Source organism: Phodopus roborovskii, unplaced genomic scaffold (assembly GCF_943737965.1).
Source record: "Phodopus roborovskii unplaced genomic scaffold, PHOROB, whole genome shotgun sequence".
NCBI classification, from domain to species: domain Eukaryota; kingdom Metazoa; phylum Chordata; class Mammalia; order Rodentia; family Cricetidae; genus Phodopus; species Phodopus roborovskii.
Window position 1 is genome coordinate 9,124,503 of NW_026125295.1, and position 12,266 is coordinate 9,136,768.

The following is a 12,266-nucleotide window of genomic DNA, read 5'->3' on the forward strand; positions in this document are numbered from 1 at the left end:
GGCTGGCAGTTCACTGCCCTGCAGCTGGCTGGAGGAGCTTCCATCATGCACTTTGCTCAGCGGTCAGGCAAGGACTGACAGACCCCACTTGAAATGTTAGATTTTGATTTCACATTTTAGAGTGGATCCAACTCTACGTAAGGCGTTTCAAGCTCTCCACCGGTCTCTTCTGTGGCAACTGCCCTCCATGCCACAGACAGGGAACTGTTGAACAGACAGAGGGACGCCTCGGGCGAGGCTGCCATTCTGGAACACCCGCTCATTTAACCACAGCCCGGGCCTGAGGGAAGCCATAACCAGGCACAGTGATGTGAAACACACAACCATACATCTAACCGTGTACAACAGTGTAACGTGTATGGGTTTTTTTGCCTGCCACCTCCTGGTCTTGTCCTGCCGCCATGCCGCCAGCCCCAAATAATACACTGAGACTCTGTATTTGATACAATGCTGTTGGCCCGGTTACTTGTTTTTTATCGGCTAGCTCTGCCTTAATTATTAACCATTTCTGCTGATCTATGTATTTCTCTTACCTGGGAGCTGGCGGCATACTGCTTTCTTCAGACTCTCCATCTTGACTCCTCCCTCCTACTTCCTATTTCCTCCTTGTCTCCTAGTCCCTCCTATCTTCCTTTCCTATTGGCCAACAGTGCTTTATTATTAACCAGTATGAGAAACATATATACATAATGGCATCTCCCATCACAACAGTCTTAGGGGAGAAGACCTGCTCACAGGTGTGGCCTGCAACGTCAGCGTGACGCTGAAGTTGTCAACTCAAGGCCTGCCTGGGTGACACAGCAAGTTCCAGGAAAGCCTGGCTTACACAGAGAGAGCCTCTCAAATAAATAAATAAATAAATAAATAAATAAATAAATAAATAAAACAAGAAATACTCTGTTTGACCAAACTCAGGATTCTCTGTACCACACGACTCCATTTAGAGTTCGCCAGCACCCCCCCCCCCCAGCTCCTAGGAATCTGCCGCTGTGACCCTGCTGTGTGAGCCACGCGGCAGCAAGGGTAAGGAAGAGCATGCCCCTGTGTTCCTATCGTTCGCCGGGGATACCGGGGCTGCGGGGCTGCTGACTCCCCTCCAGAAAGAGTCGGGGGAAGGAAAGAAAGACTCTTGTCCAGACTTCTTGTGCCAGAAGTCTCAGTTCCATGATCTTGAGTCCTAACCAGCACTCCATCCGCCCCCAGCTAGGAACACCTTTCGGTGTGTGTCACAGTACCATACCCAGCACACCACGCCCCACAGAGGCTGTGCAGTGAGGCTGAGACTCTTCTGAGCCCCTCACAGTGAGTAGGACAGCCACAGCCTGTGTCTAGACCTCTCGAGCTGGAGACCAGGAGCGTTCGTGCATAAGACCTGACCCCACCGTCGGGCCAGCTGGACAGAAGCATCCCCATGCGAGAGGGTAGCATGGTGCTTACTGGGGGAGAAGCTCGTCCCTGAGGAGCACCAGAAGGCTGCTGTCGGAATCACAGCTGGCCTCCTCGTCGCCATCCTCTGGCTCCTGGCTCACCAGCAGGGTTGTGGTCTCGGAGAGCAGCCGCAAGCTGAAGAGCCTCCACTCCACTGGAATGAAGGAGAGAATGCCGAGAACGTGAGTCCACGCCGACAGAGTCAAGACAGGATGTGTCCTCATCTCCAAGGCAGGAGGGTGGTGAGGCCCAGGTCCCCCCAGGCCCTCCCCAGATCCCCAGCAGCACCCAGTTATCTCCAAAAAACAAAACCAAGAACGTGTACCAGATTCTCAGTACCATAGTCGCACTCACCGTTCTGGCTTTGAACCAAGGAGACCAAGGGTGGCAGAATGTAATCGATGACCTGGAAGAAAGGACAAGAGGCTCAGAGCGCCGTACGGAAAATGGTTATGGGCACAAGCCCCCATCCGTCCACCAGCAGAATCACTATCAAAGGGCGGAGAAGAAGGCCAAAGGTGACGTGGGTGGGAGAGGTCACGGGGGGGGAGGGGCAATGGGGTGATGGTGCGGTTCCCCATGGTGGGCCTGATCACATGAACACCGTCAGGGAGCAGAGAGATGAACGCTGGTGCTCAGGTTGCTTGGCAGAGGACGCTGCCCGAGGAATGTGCCGCCCACCTGTGGGTGCTCCTACGTCAGCCAGCCTGGTCTAGATGTTCCCTCATGGACATCCAGAGGCCCGCCAGCAGCCATTCTGGATCCTGTCAAGCATCGCGCTCCCCTTAAGCTAATGGAGAAGCAAGGGCTGGAAATTTGTCTGCAGCCCGGGAACTGAGGGTGCATGGCTGTGTAAAATACGTTCACACAAACTCTGTGAAGGAGGCAGGCCAAGAACTAGACAACAGATAAGAAGAGCGCAATGCCCAAAGCGAAGCAGCCTCCGCAGCCGGCAGACACACAGAATCACTCAGTCCCAGTGGCGTCAGACACGTGGGATTTCAGAGATGACACTTCAACGCGGCTAGTTCAAACCCAGACAAAACAGGGCCAGGGCCTGCAAAGTCCGCGCAATGCAAAGCCAGGAGGCAGAAACTACAAACAATTAATGAGAACGCAACACAGAAAGCCAGAAAGCTGCCCCACGCCACCACCACACCCAGACGACTCGCCAGTTCCACTCCTCTGTGACCTGATTACGCGGCGGTGAAATCTCACTATTGTACTTGGCGGGGTGGGGGGGGGTGGGGGGATCAATTCTCCAGAGAAGGCAGAAGGCACAGAAGTCCCCACTGTGAATGGAGGCGGCTGCTGGCAGCCCTGTGCACGTGGTCAAATACTTTGAGAACCTAATTCTGCTTTTCTTCCCTGTCTCAAGACCAGTGTAGCAGTGTGGACAGCTACAAACCCCGCCCTCGCAAGTGAGAAAACCTGTGCAGAGAAACCCGCAGCAGGCGAGAATTGAAATGCGTGAATGAGAAGACTACGCCCTCCTACTCTACCGCATGCATGGATTTCTTTGTCAGAAGTCTACAAACAGAAGCGCGCGCGCGCATGCTGAAGAGACGCCTCAGCAGTTGTGAGCTCTGCTCCTGCAGAGCGACCCGGGTTCTGTTCCAAGCACCATGTTGAATCACTCACAGCCACCGGTAATCCAGCTCCAGGGGGATCTAGCACCCTCTCGTGGCCTCTGTGGGCACCACACCCATGTGTGCGTACCCCTGCAAGGATGCACACACAACACACCAATAAGGAAATGAATAAAAAGTTAATTAGGTGAAGAAAAGGGTGTCCACTCAGCAATTCACGGTAAAGGACTGGAAGAGTAGAAAAGCAATTTGGTCGCCAGCTTTTGTTAATATCTGATTTCATAAGTTGTGGTTTTCAACACAACAGGTCATTGTGTTTCAGATCCCAAAAGGAAAAGACCACTTCTCTTTTGACAGAATGAGCACCTTAATATACAGTGACCCCAGCAAAAAGGAAAATGTGAAAACATAATTTAAAATATTAAGTAATTGTAATCTTCAGGGTGCAGGGCCAAGGAAATGTTTTTGGTCCCTGGAGTTGTATACACACAAACATACACACACACACACACACACACAATGTTCAACAAGCAATCTTGCAGACGTTTCTCAAGCATCTTTGTCTCTACTTTGGAGACGATATTGGTTGAAGGATGTGGCAACCGACACATGATCACGTGACCCCTGTGCTAACACCGTCAGCCACACTGCTCACACAAACACAAAGTAAATTATGTAGATGAGCCGACGGACTCACACCGATACTCTCAGAACACAGCAGTTACTCAGTGCTAAATCACCTATAGTATGGGCACACACACGTGCACACACATGTGCACACACACACGTGCACACACGTAAGCGATGAAGGGCCGGTGAGCTAGGGTTCCTGGGAAGGGCAGGCATGTGTGACTCAGTGGCTTGACTCTGGTCCTCAGAAATACACAGCCACTCGGGATCACACCAGAGGTCCTTTAGAGCCTGTGGCAGCCCGGCCGTGGGAGCCACTTGATGACCTGGCCGTGGGCCGGCCTGGCCACTTGGTCTTTCTTCCGTCACTGTTTTCTGGTGGTACAGTTCTGCAGATGGAAGTACTAGGTGTGTTCATTTGAAAATGCCCCAGGCAGAGTCAGAACAGTTATCTAGAGGCACCGTCCAGAAGGTACCGGACAAGGAGGCGGCCTGGCCCTTCGCCGTGACCCCGCAAGCTCTTGCTTTCGTCCCTCCTCCCACCCACACCCCCAGGCGCTGACGGGAAACAGGCAGCGGCACAGGGTGCTGAGGCCACGGCGGCACGTCATTCGGACAAAGAGGAGCGCAGTGTGTGGCGGCATGGACCCAGCACCGGGGCAAGCGTGCCACCAACCGACAATCCAGGGTGGTGGTTTTCCTTGGAGCTGCACGCACTGTAGTGCCTATTTGTAAGGAAGCATCGTGAGAAGGAAAGTTCGAAAGGAATCAATGTCCAGTGCCAGTAAAACCACTCTGCAGGGTTGGCTGGGCTTTCGGCCCTGTCCCACACGGGGATAGGTGGCGGTCCTCACAATCCACACACACTTTGAAAGGACCGGTGTCACCAGTGTGTCTAACAAAGGGTCACTGAGATAGAGACGTCTCCACGAGGTGAGGTGACATCAGGCTTGAGTGGTTCAGATGGTAATCCACCACCCACCCTCGGCGTTTCTCTGAGCACAGCAGCCCTCGCCTCTAACTAGCCTTTCCTCGGGCAGAGCATAAAAACAACTTGTGCACCTAATTCCGCACCTCCATTGATGGGAGATGTCATTCTGTAAATATGTTTCTGGGATTGGTTAATGAATAAAGCACTGGTGGCCAATAGGAAAGCAAGATAGGCGGGACTAGGAGACAAGGAGGATTCGAGGAAGGAGTAGGGAGGAGTCAGCATGGAGAGACCTAAGAGAACAGAGAGGTCTTGGCCCTCTCTCCGGTAAGATGAGACCACGTGGAAATACTTAGATTAATAGAAATGGGTTAATCATTAAGACAGAGCTAGCCGATAAGAAACAAGTAACAGGCCAACAGCATTATATCAAATACAGAGTCTCAGTGTGTTATTTGGGGCTGGTGCAGCTGTGGGACCAGCGGCGGGAGGGGAAAACCTTACTCGTAACACTCCATGATTACATATGAGAAGCCACCACCTTACACACCCCAAAATGCCCACGATATCACTCCTCGGCTCCCGGGCAAGATCATTCTGGGCAAGTGGCTCCGACCTTAGGACAGCCTGTTCAGGAGTCCTTTCTTAATCAGCTCTCCCAAGGGACAGGATGCCAGGCCAAGCAGAGCCGTACACACTCCCACCCACACCCTCTGCCTCTAGCAGACACTTCTCATCCTGAGTAACACTTAAATCCCCTTGCACACTCAGTTAAAAAACAAATACATTCTTAGCTGGGCAGTGGTGGCACACGCCTTTAATCCCAGCACTTGGGAGGCAGAGGCAGGCGGATCTCTGTGAGTTCGAGACCAACCTAGTCCATAATAGCTAGTTCCAGGACAGACAGAGATACACAGAGAAACGCCCAAAAAGAAGAATTGCATTCTTACACAATCAGACACAAATCAACAGACTGCCTAAGGCTGCCCACACCCTGAGGGTCCCCTTTGCATACTATGCCCTGTATACCTTGAGCCTGCTCTCTATCTTTCTTAGAAGTGTGTGTGTGCGCGTACATGCGCGCACACACACACACATACACATACACACGCACACGCGTGCGCACATGCCATCCCCCTACAGGCCCAGGCTGGATGAGAGCGGAAGAAAGCAAGCATGCCTCAACTCACTGCACTCCACAGCCTTCCTTTAAAGGTCTGGTTCACAAGAACTTTAATACAGGTAAAAGGAGCTCCAAACTGTCTCAAGTTACAGGGGCCAGAGAGGAGGGGTAAGAGAGAAGTTTAGAAAACCACTAGCTGCACTTAACCTTTGCTGAAAGTCTCGTCGCTGTCAGCCAGGAAGGGCACCTCATCCCACTCAGGTGGGAGCTTCTGGGCTGCTGACAGAAGTTGTCAGGATCCCGGACACGGTCCCTCTAGACTGACGTCCTACCCCGAAGCCTGGATTAGAACTAACCAGTGTTTCCCGTTCCTGGAAGATCGCAGGAACACCCAAACCTGAGGCCGGGGGCCACTCCCTCCTCCTTCCCGATGCTGATTTGAGCTAGCTCACCCTCACTTTCCCAGGACACAGACCCAGGAATGGTGACCCCTCCCCAGGGTTGCTCTCCCCGACCCCCCACAGTGGCCGCAATGAAGACAATCCCTACAGACACGCCCACAGGGAGCCTGATCTAGAAAGTTCCACAGTTCCCCGTTGGCAATCAGGGCAGGCCTGGTGCTGCCTTGTCCTAAGTGACCCCTCCTTGGGAAACTGGGCAGGCTCTGGGGTAAAGGGCTCAGACACCCCCGCAGAAGCTCCTGGGCAGGCTCCCAGCTCAGCAAGAGTTAAACACAGTCAGCTGCTTCCCTGTAAGCAGGTTATCGACCAGGAGCCTTGAAGGAGGTATGTACTGAAATCTAAAACAATCACAGAGGCTCCCTGGGGTACAGGTCTTTTTCCTCAAGCATTCCAGCCATGCCCAAGAAGAGATAATTAGAAGATTCCCCATGAGCTGCGGCACTAGGGATCATTTTTTATAAAGTGGTGAGTTGCGAGATGTCTTTTCTATCACAATCGAGGCTGTGGCGGCAATTACACTCCTGTTTTCATGATTAAAAAACACACTGATTGAATTTCTATTTAAATGCAATACAGATATTTATAAACACTGGGTCTGCACAAATTAGGCCTAGGGTTATCGTTTACTAAGCAACAGGATCCATAAGTGACATCTCAATCGGAGGCCTGGGACTCACCGCTGAAGGGAGGTGACCTCCTCCTTCCGGTTATGGTAGGTGTGCACGGGAATGTGGCCCAACTCTATCACTGACAACAGGGACGAGATACAAAAGCCCCAAGGCCTAACATTACCGACGCCTGAAACGACGTGGCGGGGCTTGCAGACCTACTTCTACATACAAGTCTGCAGTGGGACGTGATGAACTGTGACACAGGGCTGCCGGGGTCACCGGCTCCTGCCAGCCCAGCACTTACTGAGCCACCGGTAGGTGGGTGGGTCTGTGGCAAGGATGGGATCTGACTCTAGAGCGGGAACGCCAGCTCTTCCAGCAAACCTTGTTCACACATCACTCCCAGGACGCGGAAGAGCGCGTCCTCAGAGAAGCCTGTGCTTAGACAGGGTCTCAATGAGGACAGTAGGCTCCTGACAGAGACCAGCACCAGGCATCCGAGGAGGGAGGCGTGCACATAGAAGGCTTTGAGAGGAAGGACACGCGGGGCCCCAACAAAGCAGTCTCACAGACACAGGACCACTGAGCCAGAAGCACTGTGTCACTGACACCGTAGAGAAAGGCTGTCTTCGGATGCTGGTGTTAGCAACTGTGAAACAAATGTAAACAAACACGTCACCAAGTGGGACCCCCGTCTACAGGGGTCAGGAAACATAACAGCAGTGTGGGTGTGGAGAGAAAACACAAGCAAACCGTCTACAGTGCCTTCCTACTTCAGAAGAGAACAACCCAGTCAGCGGCTGCTTGGGCGGGACCTGGAGCGCGGGACCTGGAGCACGGGAGGAACCAGGAGTGCCAGAAACCCCTGCGCGGCAGAGTCGGCACGTCCTCGGTGCCTGCAAAACCTCTCCAGCCAACGAAACTGGAACCCACTGTGCAAGGGTGCCCCTGCCTTTGTGAACGGTTCCTCCATGGTACTGACGATCTGGCACAACGTGAACACAGGATTATCAAGTCAACGGCCGAGGGCTTTCCCAGAAACTGACCGTAGAGCGGTAGTCGGTCAGCAGAACGGGGTACTGAATCACCGCTTCAAATGCCGACAAGGTGATCTTGATGAACTCTTCCGACGCCGCCAGCCCTAGGGTCACACAGGTCATTAGCGCAGGTGTGCACCGGTGGCCTTCATGGCTCACACACACCCACTGCGTCCGCTCACACCCACTGCGTCCGCTCACCTATGGCTCCGTCTATGTTTGTTTCTCCCAAGTCAATGGACTTAATGTGACTCTGAAAAGGAAGCAGTGTTCCATAAACGGGTTTCAATAACTCTGAAGGAAAACTTGAATAGTTAACATTTTGCCTAAAAACACATATTTGATTCTTAAACTCATGGGAAAAAAATTAAATAATATATACAAACATTAAACGTTGCAATCAGTTAAAAACGTGCTTGTACAAACTCTATACATAGTATATACATATAGCATACCTTTCATATATCTGGAAAAGTGGCTGAGTGGGTAAGAGTTCAATTCCTAGCACCCAAAGATGGCTCACAGCTAACTCTAGCTCCAGATCTGACACCTTCGTCTGGGCTCCACAGGTACCTGCACTCACATGTGCACAACACACACACACAGATACATACACATGCACATACCCCCCCCCGATATACACATACATGTGCACACCAGACACACATAGATACATGCACATACGTGTGCACACACCACACAGACACATACATGTGCACATACCTACACATAAATATATACACATACATGTACACACACACAGATACATACATGTGCATACACCCCACACAGAGATATATACACACACATGTGCACACACACAGATACATACACATACATGTGCACACACCCACACACATAAATACATAGATACATGTGCACACATCCACACACACAGATACATACATGTGCACACACCCACACATAAATACATACACATACATGTACGCGCACACACACACACATATATATATATACATACTTAATTTAAAAGAAACATTCTAACTTTTTAATATTTATTTCATGTGTGTGAGCACCTTACTCATAAATATGTGACCATGGGGGAATCCCGGGAGAAAACCCCTGTCACAAGTGGCTGGGCTCCCCAAGCCTGCACATGCTTTTGCTCAGTGGGAAGGAGGAGAGATCGAAGGTGAAGGTGTCTGTCAAAAACAAAACCCGAGAATCCAGGAAACCGGAGTTCTTCAAAACGCAGAAATTCAAAAGCTCATCCCCTTCAGATCACCAGCAAGCAAGGGTTTTAAAGGACTTTAACACATTGCACAGGGGAGAACAGAAGCTTTCTAGTGTGACTTGGTTGAAATATTCACAACTTTCCAAAATGAGACATAATTTCTAAAATGATTACTAATTTGATGCCAAACTAAAAATTCAGAAAGAAGCGTCTACATATTTTTGAGAAGAGACGTGGAGGTGAGGTAGCTCTGTAGGTAAAGGAGATTGCCACCAAGCCAGACACCCTGAGTTCACGGTGTGTGTACGCATGCGTGTGCCCACACCTATGCACACACGTGTGCACTTAGACAACTTGCAGGAGTCCGGCCTCTCCTTCTCCTGGGGCTCAGATCAATTAAGCTTGGCTACAAGCGCTTTTAACCACCGGGCCATCTCAAAATACAATGTTCACCATTCTATTTGTTTAAACTCCCTCCTGAGAACCAAAGGCAAAGAAACGTGGAGGTTTTTGTCATAGAGAACCAGGCAAGTTGTTTTCAATTCTCCACACACACCTGCACGGAGGGAGGCATCCCTACAGAGGACCAACAAGCAGCAGACCCGTTCCTGGAGGAGCGAGGAGGCCCTTCCCCAGTGTGGCCTCTGGCCTTGTCTCTGAGCCCGAGCAGGTCTCCCTCCCTGAACTCCTGCAAGTCCACAGAGGCCTCCGCCTCCCCAGGAAGGACACTTATGCAAGTGAGCTCACTGCAGGCAAAAACCTGAGAAGAGTCAGGAGGAGGGAGGGAGCGGGGGGGGGGGGGCAGTGAGGGGGGGGGGCAGAGAAGCTTAGAAACACAGGCCACGTGTGTCTACTCGACACTGCAAAGCACTCCGTAGCGGGCTACAGGGACCAAGGCTGTTCTAGACCTGGACACGTGTGTTCTGCCGTTGCTACGAGACAGAAAATGTGCAAAGACAGACGGTGACCAGTGCAAGGATTGCAGATGCAGGGAAAAGCACAGCCCGCGGCAGGAATTTTCTAGACTTCAGGATTCGTAGCACGAGGATAAAGTCAAAACTAAGTGCCGGAGCCCCTCGTGGCCGCCATGATACTTGACCTCAGATGTCACTCAGTGTGTGTTTGAGAAACATCACCCTTATCCTCCAGGATGAACCTTCTAGAAAACCCCTTCTCACTCATGAGCAGCGAGCGACCTTTGCTCATCCACAATGAAACGGTACTGTACTCCGTCCGTGGGGCTCTGTGAGTCTTACTAAGGGCTTCTCGTGGATGTCAAGGTCAGGCTCCAAGTGCCTAGCGAAGTGACTAACTTTTCCATGGCTTATCTGACCTCAGCACCCTCACATCACACCCAATCACACCACAACACACCACAACACACCCTCATCACACCACAACACACCCTCATCACACCACAACACACCCACAGCACACCACAACACACCACATCACAACACAACACACCCACATCACACCACAACACACCCACATCACACCACAACACACCCACATCACACCACAACACACCCACATCACACCACAACACACCCACAGCACACCACAACACACCCACAGCACACCCTCATCACACCACAACACACCCACAGCACACCACAACACACCACATCACACCACAACACACCCACATCACACCACAACACACCCTCATCACACCCACATCACACCACAACACACCACATCACAACATAACACACCCACATCACACCACAACACACCCAATCACACCACAACACACCCACATCACACCACAACACACCCTCAGCACACCACAACACACCCACATCACACCACAACACACCCACATCACACCCTCAGCACACCCTCATCACACCACAACACACCCACATCACACCACAACACACCCACATCACACCACAACACACCCACATCACACCCTCAGCACACCCTCATCACACCACAACACACCCACATCACACCCTCAGCACACCCTCATCACACCACAACACACCCACATCACACCACAACACACCCACATCACACCACAACACACCCTCATCACACCACAACACACCCTCAGCACACCCTGTATTCCTGGACCACAGAATCATCCGGAAGACACGTGTGTGCAGAACCAGAGTGGAAAGTAGCGCACTCACTTGGTTTCCACGTCTTCTCACGTTGTCAAAGTCAAGTTAAGGAAGGAGCAAAGCTGAGTTTAACCTCACAAAGGGTCATCACAGACAGCCAGTGTGTGGCTGGACGAGAGCCCAAGTTTAATCGCAGCAATTCCGGCCCCACGCTTACCCAGGTCCTCTCAAGTCCATGACTTGGTGTCTACCGAGTGTCTATGTGGGCTTTTTATACCCTATGAGGGGCTGTCCCTGAACAAAATACATTATCAGGAGAGAATGCATTTTCCCCAAATGTCAAATTTTATCACAGTGAACAGATAAAAATGTAAAAAGGTCACTTCCCTACAAACAAATGCCATTTAGACCTTTAATCCCTTCCTTCTCACAGCCTGTCCCACAGCCCGCAGCAACGGCAGCACTGTTAGCCAGACAGGAGCCCTGCTACTCACAAGAATAGTCCCATAGCTGAACAGGAACTCTTCCGTCACGACTTGAGGCCGGAACACCTGAGGGGCGAGGGTTCCCTGGATTAGATCCCAACAGCCACGGGCAAACTTACTCAAAGACAAAGGGGAAGAGCCATCCCAGCAGGGGTGGCTCCACTCCAGGGGGCAGGGATGCGGCCAGTGTGTGCGTGTGCGACATCTTCCCCAGACCCAGACGGGGATACCTGAGACATGACGAGGTGGAGCACCACAGGCATCATGGGTAGATACATCTTCAGCTGCTTCCCCTGGACTGTGGACGGATGCTTCCGCCCAGACACATTGGCCAGGGCATTGAGAATGTCACCTGTGAAGCACATCGGGGAGGTATGGAGCTGAGAGGCCGCAGAGGGACAGGAACCTCTGGCCGCGGCTCCATCACAACCCAGCAGGTGAGGTAATTCGCCTCCGACTTCAGGTGTGAGTAGCCACCGAGCCTTGTTGTTCACACGTTTCTTTTTTTTTTTTTTTTTTTTTTTTTTTTTTTTGAGACAGGGTCTCATGTAGCTCAGGCCGGCCTCCAACTCAATATGTAGCTGAGGGTCATTCTGACGCCTCCACCACCGATTTCCAACATTTTTGCTGGCTAATTGTGAGGTGCTGTCTTTTCCATCGTTAGACGGAAAATGTTTCCCAGTTGATTATAGGAAACAGTTACT

The 12,266-nt window shown here is 51.6% G+C and overlaps 1 protein-coding gene across 1 annotated transcript in view; it reads right to left on the reverse strand.

Moving 5' to 3' along the window:
• Ulk4 (unc-51 like kinase 4) overlaps window positions 1–12,266 on the reverse strand; it is a 275,914-nt gene that overhangs the window by 180,622 nt on the left and 83,026 nt on the right. Inside the window, exons 25-30 of the mRNA XM_051202614.1 lie at window positions 11,793–11,914; window positions 11,572–11,628; window positions 8,012–8,063; window positions 7,820–7,914; window positions 1,783–1,834; window positions 1,438–1,582 (exon numbers count right to left, since the gene is read on the reverse strand). Coding sequence (XP_051058571.1) covers window positions 1,438–1,582; window positions 1,783–1,834; window positions 7,820–7,914; window positions 8,012–8,063; window positions 11,572–11,628; window positions 11,793–11,914 — 523 coding nt within the window. The remainder of the gene's footprint in view (window positions 1–1,437; window positions 1,583–1,782; window positions 1,835–7,819; window positions 7,915–8,011; window positions 8,064–11,571; window positions 11,629–11,792; window positions 11,915–12,266) is intronic.